General features: G+C 34.6%; 1 protein-coding gene across 1 annotated transcript in view; it reads right to left on the bottom strand.

The window, feature by feature from the left end:
- AFF3 (AF4/FMR2 family member 3) overlaps positions 1 to 13,562 on the bottom strand; it is a gene marked incomplete at its 5' end in the record, with an annotated part of 440,051 nt that overhangs the window by 164,875 nt on the left and 261,614 nt on the right. Inside the window, one exon of the mRNA XM_039218000.1 lies at positions 6,439 to 6,490. Coding sequence (XP_039073931.1) covers positions 6,439 to 6,490 — 52 coding nt within the window. The remainder of the gene's footprint in view (positions 1 to 6,438; positions 6,491 to 13,562) is intronic.

Here is a 13,562-nt window from a genome sequence, read left to right as displayed (position 1 = left end):
GTTTTTAGTCAATTTTACATTTCATGCAATTACTGATACACGTGGTGGTATTAGGTTTACTATTTTCCTATTTCTTTTATATTGATACCTTCTGGTTTTTCTTTCTGTTTTTTTCTTTCCTCTCTTATTTTGTTTAAATTAAGTTTTGGTATTTTATTTAAATTCTTCCAATGACTTAATTTTAGCTATGTTTTTTGGAAGTATTTGTTTTTAGTGTTTTTTTCTAGGTATTATGCTATGCATCCTTATCACCAAAATTAGATTTAATATTACACTAATTCAGATAAAACGTAAGAATCTTGTAGTCATGCAATTCCATTAGCACTTTCTTATTCATTGTGCAATGTTTGTCATTTATATTATATATATATATACAGTTGACCCTTAAACAACAAGGGTTTGAACTGAATAGATCCACTAATATGAGATTTTTAAAATAAATACTGTAAATATATTTTCTCTTCCTTATGATGTTCTTAACAATAATTTTCCTCTAGCTAATTTTATTGTAAGGATACAGTTTATGACACATATAAAAATATGTGTTATTTGACTATGTTATGTGTAAGACTTGCAGTCAATAGCAGTTATTAGTACTTAAGTTTCTGGGGAATCAAAAGTTATATGCAGATTTTTGATGCATTAGGTTTAGTGTCCCAATCCCTGCATTGTTCAACAGTCACCTGTATATCATAAATACCACAAAACAATGTTTTTTTACGTTAAATATTCTTTTATATTTACATATATATTTATTTTCTCCAGTATATACTTCCTTCTTATAGGTCTGAGTTTCCATCTGATTTTATTACCTTTCAGCCTGACAAATTTTCTTTTCATTTGTTGTGGCACAGGGCTAATGGAATAAATTCCTCTCTGTTTTTGTACATTCAAAACTCTTTATTTCACCTTCTGTTTTGAAGGATAGTTTTGCTAGATTTAGAATTATGGGCTGACAGTTCTTTCTTTATCTTTTTGGTTTTCTTTTTGTTTTGTTTTTCAGCACTTTAAAGATGTGCCCTGTATTCTAGCCTCTGAAGTTTCTAATGGGAATCCTTCAGTTAGTTGTATACTATTCCCCTGCACATAATATGTCATTTTTCCCTGGAAGCTTTCAAGAGTTTCTCTTTATTTTTATCTTTTAGGAGTTTTATGATTTTGTTTCAAGATGTGGTTTTATATGTATTTATCCTTCTTACAGCTAGCTGAGCTTCTTGTATTTGTAAGTTAATGTTTTCACCCAGTTTAGGAAGCATTCAGTTATTTTTCTTTCACATATTTTTAAAATTTCTTTTCTCTGCCCTTTCCTTCTGGGACTCCAAATAGATGTACATTAGATTACTTGATATTGCCCCATAATGCACTGAGGCTCTGTTCCTTGCTTTTAAATCTTTGTTCTCACTGTTCTTCATACTGGATAATTCTTATTGGCTATCTAGTGAAATTTTCATTTCAAATATTGTTCTTTTCAGTTCCAGAATTTTTATTTGGTCTTTCTTTATTACTTCTATTTCCATTTATTGCTTCCATTTCTCTTCTTTTGGTCATTATGAAAATGTTTTTTTCCTTTACATCTTTGAACCTATTATAATAGACTCTTGAAAGTTCTTATCTGAAAATTCCAACACCTAGGTAATCTCAAGGTCTACTATAGACAATGTCTTCTCTTGATTCTGGATCACATTTTCCTATTTCTTTGCATATCTTTTATCTTTTGGTTAGACAATAAATGTTGTCAATGATATATTATAGAGACTCTAGAGTCTGTTTTCTTTCTTTAAATAATGTTGACTTTTTTTGTTCTATCAGACATATTCTTAGCTGATCGCCTGAAACTTGTGGGTAACTTAGTGTTACATTTTGCTATGATCCATTTTGGTTTTGTCTTTAGTTTTAAGATTAATCTTTTATGAAGGCATATACCCTCTGAGGTTTCTTTGCTTTCTGGAATTTCCCCCCTTTAAGCCCATCCACTCTGGCAGCACTGAACTCCATTTTCTGACACTTCGGGCAAATATGACTGTGGCTTTCTCCTTGAATTCTAGTTGCTTTTTGTACATTGAAAGAACCCTCAGGGAGAAGCTGTATAAATGCATATCTCACCCAGTCCAATTCACTCAGTCCAATTTCCTTCTTTCAAGGAACAAATTTCCAACATTGCCTGCCTTCTTTCAGTCAGCATCTATACCTTCAGATAGTTAAAAAAATATTTTGTCCAGAGTTTATAACAATTATCCACAGGAGAGGTAATCCAATATAATCTCTTCCATTATTTACATAATTTAAATTGTTTTTAATGTTTATTCATTTTTGAGACATAGACAGAGCATGAGCAGAGGAGGGGCAGAGAGAGAGAGAGGGAGACACAGAATCTGAAGCAGGCTCCAGGCTCTGAGCTGTCAGCCGAGAGCCCAATGTGGGGCTTGAACCCACCAACTGTGAGATCACGACCTGAACCGAAGACAGATGCTTAACCAACTGAGCCACCCAGGTGCCCCAGTTATTGATATAATTTATTGACATAAATTTCTCTCACAGAAATATTAACTTATAGGTTGTGTGTGTGTGAATGTGTGTTAAGAATAAATTATACCTTTCGTCTTTACAAATATTCATAAGATAATTAAATAATACATTCTGAGGGAATCCTCATGTATTATCCAGACTACTCTGTCCTACCAGGCAATGACTATCTAAAACTTATGATCAATCTCCTGCTTTTATTTACTTATTAGTTTCAGGTGTACAGCATAATGATTTGCATACTGTTGACCCCAGAACAATGTGGTTGATGCCCCAACCCATGTGCAGTCAAAAATCCACATATAACTTTTGACTCCCCCGAAACTTAACTACTAATAGTGTACTACTGATTGGAAGCCTTACTGATAGCATGAACAGTCAAGTAACACATATATTGTATGTTACATGCATCATATACTATATTTTTACAATAAAGTAAGCTAGAAAAAAGAAAATGTTGGGAAAATAATAAGGAAGAAAAATTACATTTATAGTACTATACTGTATTTATTGAAAAAAAACCCCACATATAAGCAGATCCGTGCAACACAAACCTGTGTTATTCAGGGGTCACCTATATGTATACATTGTGAAATGATCACCACAATGTCTAGTTAACATCCAGAACCACACATAGTTATAATTTTTTTTCTTGGTTTGAGAACTTTTAAGATCTATTGTTTTAGCAACTTTCAAATATAGAATAGAGTGCTATCAACCATAGTCATCATGCTGTACATTGTTTATTTCTTATACAACTGGAAATTTGTACGTTTTAACCACCTTCTCTCATTTTGCTCATTCCTCACTCCCCCAGCCCATATCTCTGGCAACCACCATTCTGTTAACCTGTTTTTTTTTTTTTTTTAAGATTCCACGTATATATGAGATCATATGGCATTTGTCTTTCTCTGTCTGACTTAATTTCACTTAGTGTAATGCCTTCAAGGTCCATCCCTTTTGTTGAAAATGGCAGGATTTCCTTCCTTTTTTATGGTCAAATAATATTCTAGTGTGTGTGTGTGTACATCACATTTTCCTTATCAGTTCATCCATTAGTGATCACTTAGTTTGTTTCCGTGTCTTGGCCATTGTAAATAATGCTGATTTCTTGCTTTTAAGAGAGGCAGAGGAAGAAAGATGCTTCTTCAGGAAATGGGCTCCCTGTCAGGACACTCCCAATTAAATGTTATAATTTAAACCCATATAATGGCTTCATTACAGGGTCAGTAAATTATACAGACAGATGAATGTATAAGCATTACTGAAGCTGAGTTTGTCTCACTAAACCATGACTGTGAAAGATTTATCTTTTCCCATGTTTTTGTGTGTATGTTATCTATACTTTTCTTTGCTTTCCTTCTTCACTCCTTCAGCAACCATGGAGCTCATTACTGTTAGTCTGTTTTACTTGGGTTTTTTTTCACCTTGCTTCATCTCCTGGCATTTATAGATTCCCCATTCTCCTGACCTGACTTCTGTATCCTTCTGGTTGTTCTGAACCTTAACGTTACGGGGTTGAACTGTTTCCCCACAAAATTTATATGTTGAAGTTCTGGACTCCAATACTTCAGAGTGTAACCTTATATGGAGACAAGGTCTTTATAAGGGTATTAAAGTAACCACAAAGCCATTAGGGTGGGCCCTAATCAAATATAACTGGTATTTTTATAAAAAGGGGACATTTGGACACAGAGACATACACAGAAAGAAGATTATGTGAAGAAACACGGGGAGTATGGCCATCTGTAAAACAAAGAACAAGGCCTGGGATAACATACTTTCTTCACAGGAGAAACCAACCCTACTGACTAATCTTAGACTTCCAGTCTGCAGAACTATGAGACACAAATTTCTGTTGTTTAAGGTGCCCAGTCTGTGGTACTTTGTTTTGGTAACCCTAGCAACCTAATACACGTACCACTTAAATAATCTGATCACAGTTTTTCAACTTGATTCTGACTCAAGACTTTCCTTTGTCTCCTAAGATCTACTCCCCCTTCAGTTCGATACTTGGGCAAAAAAGCAAAATAACTGATTTGTGTCTTAATTTTTTCACTTGCGTCAAATGACTTTTCTGATCCTAGATTCCTTGTATATAAAATAAGAATATTGTTCTTGCCCTACCTGTCTATCTAAGTAAAGCTGAAATAAGGTACTACACAGAGAATATAAAATGCTACACAAATCTCAGGCATCCTGAGTCATTGCTCTTTGTTCATAATATGTTCTTCCTTTTGCCCAATTACGAGAGAACCGGTTGAAGAGTTCAAGTTCAGGAATCTCCACTTTTTAAAGAGAAACCCTTTCAACCTAAGATTTCCTTTTGCTATTTCTAGTTCAAGAGGCAGATGTGAGGTAGATGATGAATGTGGGGTGATGCTTCAAGCTTTTACCATTCTGGCATCTACAGAGGGTTTAAAAGAATTCCTCAAACAACATATTTAATAAGAAACTAACATATGGAAACCAATTTTTTTTTTTTTTAGAGAATAGGCTTTTTAGAAAGCATAAGAGAAGAACTAATGACACATCAAATTGCATTAACAAAACTGGGGTGTGTATTAAGTGCAATTTTAAAATTTATAAAATTAAATGTGGGATGTTAGCAGTTTTTCAAAACATTTTATATGTTGTGTTGTTTTTTAAATGATTTTGTTAATGAGCATTTGAAAAATTGTTGTTTCTACAATAATACACATTTTTATAAAATTATAGAGCTTATTCCCAAATAGCTTCTAGTTGTATTGATTCTTATCCAGTTTCAAATATTATTCATAAGAACCAAATTTTGAAATGATTCTATCCTTTTCAGTTCTCTAGAATGCCTCCAGATGGCATTAAAACTCTTTTCCCATCATATTTTGCAGTGCAAACACTTAAAAATTAGTACTATTTTAACCACTTAAGACTAGTTACATTCATTATGTTATCAGAAATTATGATAGTAGAACCATTTTGAACTTTTAGGGTAATATTTTAAGAAAGACAAACATATAATTATATCCTTTCTGAAATATATAGCCCTCCTATACACACCAAAGGATTTTCCTAGAATGAGAAACAGATCTTGGACAAAATAAGACATTTAATAATATTATACCACAAGATGTGATTTCTAATAAATAGCATCTTAGATGCTGAGTAATATGAGCACTGGCTCACACACAGATAAATTCACAAAGCTGTCTTATAATGAGAAAACTTATCTTGCCCCTCAGAGGGATAAAAATAAAGAATCTTAAGATTCTTCACTGATTCCTGTGAAGCTAAAGTAATTTGTTAGCTTGTGAATTATTTTATTTAAACTTTGGGATATAAATTTGATATCAAATTAATCATTAAAATACATTTGGATTCTTTGAGTACTGAGAGGAAAAAGACAAAAATAGAGAGTGAGGAACACATGCCTTCTACGTGCTTTTTCTTACGTTTTTATAACTGCATTTGTAAATTCAAAAACATAACAAATTTGAGATTCCAGAGATATTCATCATCGTATTTTTCACATAATTCAGAGGTGAGGCTTTTAAAATGATATTGGTACTTCACAGGTGTGTACGACAGAATATCTCCCAGTATGTGTGAAAAGTCACACAGTTATTTAGGACAGTGCTGAAAATCTCCAACCAAATTCTAAAGGGTTTGCCTCCTTTCTCTCCAATGATACACACCCTGAAATCTTATTACATTTCTATTTTATAAGGAGGAGTACTTCCATTTTTAAGATTACTCTTACCGTGCTAAAGCATAAGAAAGACCTCAAAATACGCCTGAACCCAAAAGAACTGAAAGAGACATCATCATGAGAAAGAGAACCACAGGCTCCCTTCCATTACTATTATTACTCTTATGAGATTCTTGCACTGTTTCATACTAGAGGCATATTATATACATAGAAACAGGAAGACTTACGATGTATTCGATGTGCCATTGTCAGGACTCTCTGGCTCAGCATCACCTTTCTCTTAAAAAGGAAGCAGAAAATAATATCAACATGTGAGTCTTACGGTTTTTAAGATTTAAGATAGATTAAATATATTTCCATGCTCCTATTAAAAATCTTTCAAAATGTGCAGCAGGAGGCTGTTAAAACATCTTTTTATTGTCTGAGAACTGGATTTGCAAGTAATTTCTTCTATGTATTACAATTACCCAGGCATGGATCTGTGAGTAGGTACTAAGGAGCTGTTTGCAAACAACCAGAGGTTCAGAGTGGAGACCTTGCCAAAAGATGAATATCTTACAGATGGAACCTGTTTCCTTCCACTTCATTTTACAGAAAATTTAAGAAAATAAACTCCATTACCATTCTAACATGCAAAGTATTTTGATCTTTGATCCCTTTTGCTAACACAACCAGGTCAGATTCCATAAGAAGGTGGAAGAGAGAACCTTACAGAACACTGATAGATTACAAGATCCCCAAGATCTCCCCACTGAGAGCCCTGGTGGTAGCTTTTGGGGACCCTGACTTAATGCAGAATATGACATAAACCAGAAATCCTTCCAGACCATCTGAAAGTCTAGCTAAAGAAATGTTTCTGTGGTTTGTGGTCATCAAACACTTAATAGGTTTTAATTAAGGGAGTCTGGAACCAGTTCACTTTTTGTAGTTTTAAAGGGAAAATTCTTCTAGCAATAGACATACTGTAATTCTTAGATCCTTGGCCACTGAGGGTTTGAACCATGCATTCTCATTTTGTAAGGTGCTTCTTTTTATTTCCCTGAGGCTAGGGGAAGGAAAGAGAAGGGTCATGATTGCAAGTGTGAGTTGGCTAGGGTTATGATGGCTGTGTGGTGCTAATAGTTGAGTAAAGCCTAGAGAAGGTTGTGAGTGGTAAGAAATGGGCCTGATGGTAGCAACTTGCTTTTGCTTCATTCTTTCAAGTCAGGCCTAAACATCTTGTAGAACTTTAGGCCAGTGGCACCATATGAGACCCCTTTGTCAGCAGGTGATATTAGCTTGTGGTCACCTAGTCTCAGGAATGACCCCTTAAATTACACAATGAACACTTTCCAAAGATATCATCCAAACTGAACTCAAAAGTAAACTTTACAGGGGCACCTGGGTGGCTCAGTCAGTTAAGCATCTGACTTCGGCTCAAGTCATGATCTCATGGTTTGTGAGTTCAAGCACTGTGTTGGGCTCTGTGCTGTCAGCGTGAAGCCAACTTTGGATCCTCTGTCTGTCTTTCTCTGTCCCTGCTCCCCCCCCCCCCATTGTTTTTCTCTCTCAAAATAAATAAACTTAAAAAAAGTAAAGTTTACAATTTCTTTTTTTTTTTTTTACAGAAAATTAAACAGTTGTGAAGAAAAAAAGGCACAGTTATATATATAGTTCACACATCTAACTCAGACATAACTCTGGGTTAATATTTCTACAGAGTGCCAGAAAAACCATGACGGATAGTCACTTTGTTAAAAAGCCACAAAACTGATTTAAGTGCCTTGATAACAAACACTGATTAGACAAAGCCCCGGTATAAAGGAACCCATTTTGAAATAAAAGTAGAGGCAGCAAATTAACAAACTTGTTTTCAAGCTCATAGTTCGATACTATATTTTTGTCTTCCAGGCCAGTCTGTGGTGCACTTATATAGGAGACATGTAAGTCCTCATCAACTGGTTCTAGTGCTAGAAAATAACCTAATTTAGTTCTTTCCAGGATCATTTTTCCACTAAGTAACCATGCTTCCTTCCAGAATGCCAAAATAAGAGTGGTAACACCTGCGTTATGTAAGACAAACCTAAACGGACGTTTGATTTCTCAAACATATTTATACATTTTCCCTTTAATTTGGGAAAACTGGTTACTTTCCCAAGTTCAGAGCCACCAGTAATAACCCCACATACAATCTTAATCACGAATGTAAAACAGCAGGTTCAAGAGCAGCAGGCAAGAGTAAACATTGCTAAACAACTTCTGTCAAAAACCCAGGAAATCAATACTATAAACAGAGACAATTATTTGGATGTTAGAATAAGTATGTTTTACCTTGATCAACAATGCAGTCAGGTAACCTGCAGGCTGAGAGGGTACAGGCCTTAGTGCACATGGGATCTGGAGGCCACAGGAATTATGGGCCGGATCAGCGCAGGGACAAAGCTGCAGCTGATGATCTCTGCTCTTAGCAGCACTTATGTTGTGGCAACAGGGAAAACAGAATAGGAAGGATACAATGGGGCCAAACGGGGCATTTACGGATGGTCCTAGAGAGAGTATTTTCAGCGACTTCAGTGCTGATAATGAATTCACCTTTCTGGGGGAGAAGTGAGCTCAGAACGGAGACAGGGATTAAAGCTGTGTTTGCCTTTCACAAAGAATGAAACATAAAATTCTCAACATCTTGAAATTTTAGGTGATGCAATTTCTGAAGTCAACTTGAAATGTTTAGGTGCATAAGCCCATTAAGAATCATAGTTTCCTTTTCAGGACCCAAGGGAAAATAATAAATGTATACTAGAAAATTCTCAGCAAAAAAATTCTTTGTTGGGTGCTCAGGAGATGTTTTCCTGCAGCCACCAAAGAAGACTTTTTGGGGTCACCCTGGTTATTCCAGCTGTTTTCATGATAGATACTATACTGATCTCTGTATTGATCGTTAAGAAGCTGTACATAAAAGAACGGCCCGGAGCAGTGTGGTTATTTTGCATGTGGAAATAGAATTACAGAGAGGAAGATGGCACAAAAAATGAGTCCTAGGAAATATATATCTGCATACACCTTTAAATGCATAGGTATGTATATATGCATATTATATGCATACTTTCAGTTTGATGCTCCATATTTGTCTACTTGAGCCTTACACAGTACTTAACACATACTACATGCTTAATAAATGTCTTCTGTCTCATGACCTGTCATGAATACAGAATCCCTGCTACAGTGGAGGAAGAGGAGAAAGGTGCACTCAACAGTGAGATGAATATACAGTTTGAGGTATGAAACAGCTGATGGTCTCAATAGGCCACTTAAAAAACTTACAATAGCTATACTTTTAATCCAATAAGTGCATTGAGGACTCAAACATTTGGCATTCTGGCAAGGATAAAGATAAATGATACCTAATTCATGCCCTTTAAACATGTAACATGATGGCACTCCTGGAGTACACACTCTCCATCAACTGTGCTACAAGGTGGACTACAGACTGTTGAAAAGGGAATAAAAATATACCTGCCTTAGGCTGTGTTCTGCTGCAGAGGAAAGTTGCTGTACTATGGCTTTTTTTTTTTAAAGTTTATTTATTTTAAGAGAGACAGAAACTGCAGGCAGGGAGGGGCAGAGAGAGAGGAGAGAGCAGGAATCCCAAGAATCTCCATGCTGGTACTGCAGAGCTTTACACGGGTATCCAACCCATGAACTGTGAGATCATGACCTGAGCCGGAGTCAGATGCTTAACCGACTGAGCCACCCGGGCGCCTCTATGACTTTTCTTTATAATGAAAGTAATCCACGTTCACGGTATTGACTTTGCTAGCCTTTTTTTTTTTTTTCCCCCAGTTCTGTTAGCCCTTCAACCACTAAGCTAAGTGATATACTTGTTTCTAGATGTAGTAACTTTAGACTGGTAATGATTTCCATTATCAAAGTTGAGAGATAAGGTACTTAATATACTACCATTTCTGCTTACAATTCTTACTAGTTCTATTATCACTTTTAGTGCCTCTAGTGGTTATTTATAACCTAACCTTCTATTTCTTTGTTAATCAACTACTGACAGTATCTTGTCCTGTATACCAAGTGAAATGTGGAAATTCACTCATCTATTCTTCCCTCCTGCCTTCCCTCCCTCCACTGCACACAACTCTGCACAGCTATACGTTTCCTTTTACATAGCCAAGATTTAAAATATTTATATTCTGTTTAGTAATTACTAATGAGTCACCCTCATTAATATTAATTTAATTAATAATTTAATTTCTGGAATTTCCTGTAGGCCAATTAGAAAAATCACAAATCAATAATAGAGTTTACAATACAATACGATTAAATACTAGTCACTAAAGAACTAAGTAGTAAGACTTGACGTGTACCAGAAGGAATGTCATAAACCCAAGTGAAGGCTGGTGTTCCTGGCATTTCAGTCAAATGTATTCCCATTCTTACATTTCAGCATGCCACATGTTAATCTGTCTCAAGTAAAGGTTATGCTTTTCCTTAAAAAAATGTTCAAAGAGTATGCATTTAATGTACATAATATGTATATGTATATGAAAGTGTACACACGAAGTTTTAAAAAATTAAAATGAATTAACTGTGAAAACACCTTCCAGGCCAGGAAGTGGGTATTACCAAAAAATAACTCAGAAACCTCTTTCTGCCATCCCACCAGCTATCTGGAAATGGAATTTTGTGTTAATTATTCCCTTTCTTGACAGCTTTTACCATCTATGTATTTATTAGTAAATGAAATATTCTTCAGTGTTTTCTGATTTTAAATTTTATATAAATGGAATCATACTGTATGCTTTCTTCGGAGGCTTACTTTATGTCTTATGATTTTGTAGATTCAGCCATCATGATGTATTGTAGTGTTGGGTCTGATCATTCTCACTGTTGTGCAGCAACTCCTTATAACAATCTACCATGATTTTATCACTCATTTGACCCTTGATGGACATTTAAGTTTTTTTTTCATTAGAATGATGTCATTACACACATTCATGAACTTCCTTCTTTGTGCATGTGTTAGGAGTGAGATGTGAGGCTTATATATTCTTAACTTTACTGGAGAATCTTAAACTGGTTTCCAAATTAATTTATTGTTAACATTTAAAAGATTTTTCTAACATAATAAGGTAAAATGTAATTTCATTGTGGTGTTTGCATTTCTGAGTACCATGAGGTAGATATATTGTGCTTGCTTCTGTGACATTCTCTTTAAATACTCACAATTTTTTTGTGTTCTTTTTTTAATTCATAGGAGAAAATAACTCATTTTCTTGATACAAATCTTCTGTCACATATATACATGCACACACACACACACACACACACACACACAAACACACACACTCCTTAACTTCTCCCAGTGGGAGTCTTTTTGCTCTTTTTCTGGTGTCTTTGGATGATTGTAAGTTCTCAATTTTAATGTACATGAATTTATCAATAGTTTCTGTTATTTGACATCTTTTTTATTTTAATAAATACATCATAAAGATGTTCTATATTATCTTTTTAAGTATATTTAAGTAATTTTAATATTAACATTTAGGTCTTTATAAAAACACCTGGGTTAGTTTTTGTATATGGTGTGGGGTAGGAGTTAATTTCATTTTTCTCCCTATAGATAATCAATTATTCAGGTACTATTTATTAAGAAGCCCATTCTTTCCCAATTGGTCTACATCATCAGCTCTGTAATAAATCTAGTTTTCATACATTTGTGGATCTGTTTCTGGGTCTTCTGTTTCATTGCTCAATTTGTCTATTATTATCTTCATTACTTAGCTAAAAATATGTACTTATTTTTAATACTGGTAAGACCCGGCTCCAACCTTGTTCTTCTTCATGAGTGTCTGAGCTATTATTAGCTCTGTTCTATCACATAAATTTGAGAATCAGCTTGTCATTTTCCACATACACAAAAGTGAAGTTATAAATTTGCTGTCTGCTGGATCCCACTGATACTGTTGAGAAGTCAACTGGAATTCTAATTGTTGCTTCTCTGAAGATATTTAAGGGTATTTAAAAAAATTTTTTTTTAAACTTTGTGTTTTTCATTTTAACTATAAATGTGTCCAGTGTGGACCTCTTTTTATTTATCCTGTTTAATATTCATTGAGTTCTTTCAATCTGTGCGGTAGTGTCTTTCAATTCCGGAAAAAATTTCATCCATTTCTCCTTTAATATCTCCTCTGTTTCCTTATTTTCTTCTGGAATTCTAGTTAAATATACATTAGACCCCTCACTTTATCCCTTATGTTCCTTTCTTTTCCTTTTCCCCCCCTTTTTTGGGGGGGGCCAGAGAGAGTGCTCAAGCTGGGAACAGGGGCAGACCAAGAGAGAGAATCTCAAGCAGGCTCCACACTCAGTGCACGGCCTGACATGTGGCTCAATCCCACAACTCCTGAATCATGACTTGAGCTGAAACCAGGTCAGACACTCAACCAACTGAACCATCTGGGTGCCCCTATCCCTCATGCTTCTTAACTTCCATTTTGTATTTTCCATTTCTCTAGGCTGCATTCTAGTTAACTGCTTAAGTCCAATTTCCCAATTCATTACTGTCTTCTTCAGTGATGTCCAATCATCTGCTGTTAAGCCTGACCAAGGAAATCTTATTTTCTATTTTTATTTTCTCATTTCTAGAGGTTCTGATTAGTACATCTTCAAATCTTCTCTTTCTTTACCACATTTTCAATCCTCTTTTATTTTTGGAAATTAAAATAAGCACTCTTGTTTTGTATTTTGGGGTTGATAATTTCAATCTCTCAAGTCTTTGCAGGTCTAATTCTCTGCCATCTGTTTTTTGTTGCTTTTGTTTATGGTCTCTTGTTTTCTTGTTTATGAGTTGTTTGATAGTGAGTTTTTCATTTCTCTTAGAATTCTATTTTTATTATTATTCTTTTCCATTTTCTTTCTTTTCTCTTTCTGGTATTCCTATTAGTTGGATTTTGACTTTTCCTCCCTGGTTGATCTTCCAAGTATCTTACCTTCCTTTTGTATTTTCCATCTGTCTTTTGCTTAATATCCAGAAAAAGAAAATGTTTTCAACCTTATATTCTAGATTCCAGACTTCAGGTATTTCTATTACAATTTTAAGTTTTATTGACCATATTTTAAATTCTCAAGTGCTCGTTTATTCTCTAATGACTTCTTTTTCGTGCCATTCTGTTCTCTTTATATTTAATACAAAAATTTTCAAATTTTTCTGGACTGTAATGACACTTGTAATTTTTTTCTTCTGTTCTTTGAATGAATAGATTGATTCCCTTAGGGCCATTCCTTCTCTTTGATGCTCCTTGGTTATATATTCACATTTTTTAAAAATGAAAATGGGTTGGTTAATGAAGGTAAATGGTGTGAATTT

The sequence above is a fragment of the Hyaena hyaena genome, unplaced genomic scaffold, assembly GCF_003009895.1.
Source record: "Hyaena hyaena isolate Hyena2069 unplaced genomic scaffold, ASM300989v1 scaffold_731, whole genome shotgun sequence".
NCBI classification, from domain to species: domain Eukaryota; kingdom Metazoa; phylum Chordata; class Mammalia; order Carnivora; family Hyaenidae; genus Hyaena; species Hyaena hyaena.
The sequence above is the reverse complement of the archived record's forward strand: the minus strand, read 5'-3'. Positions and strand labels throughout refer to the sequence as shown.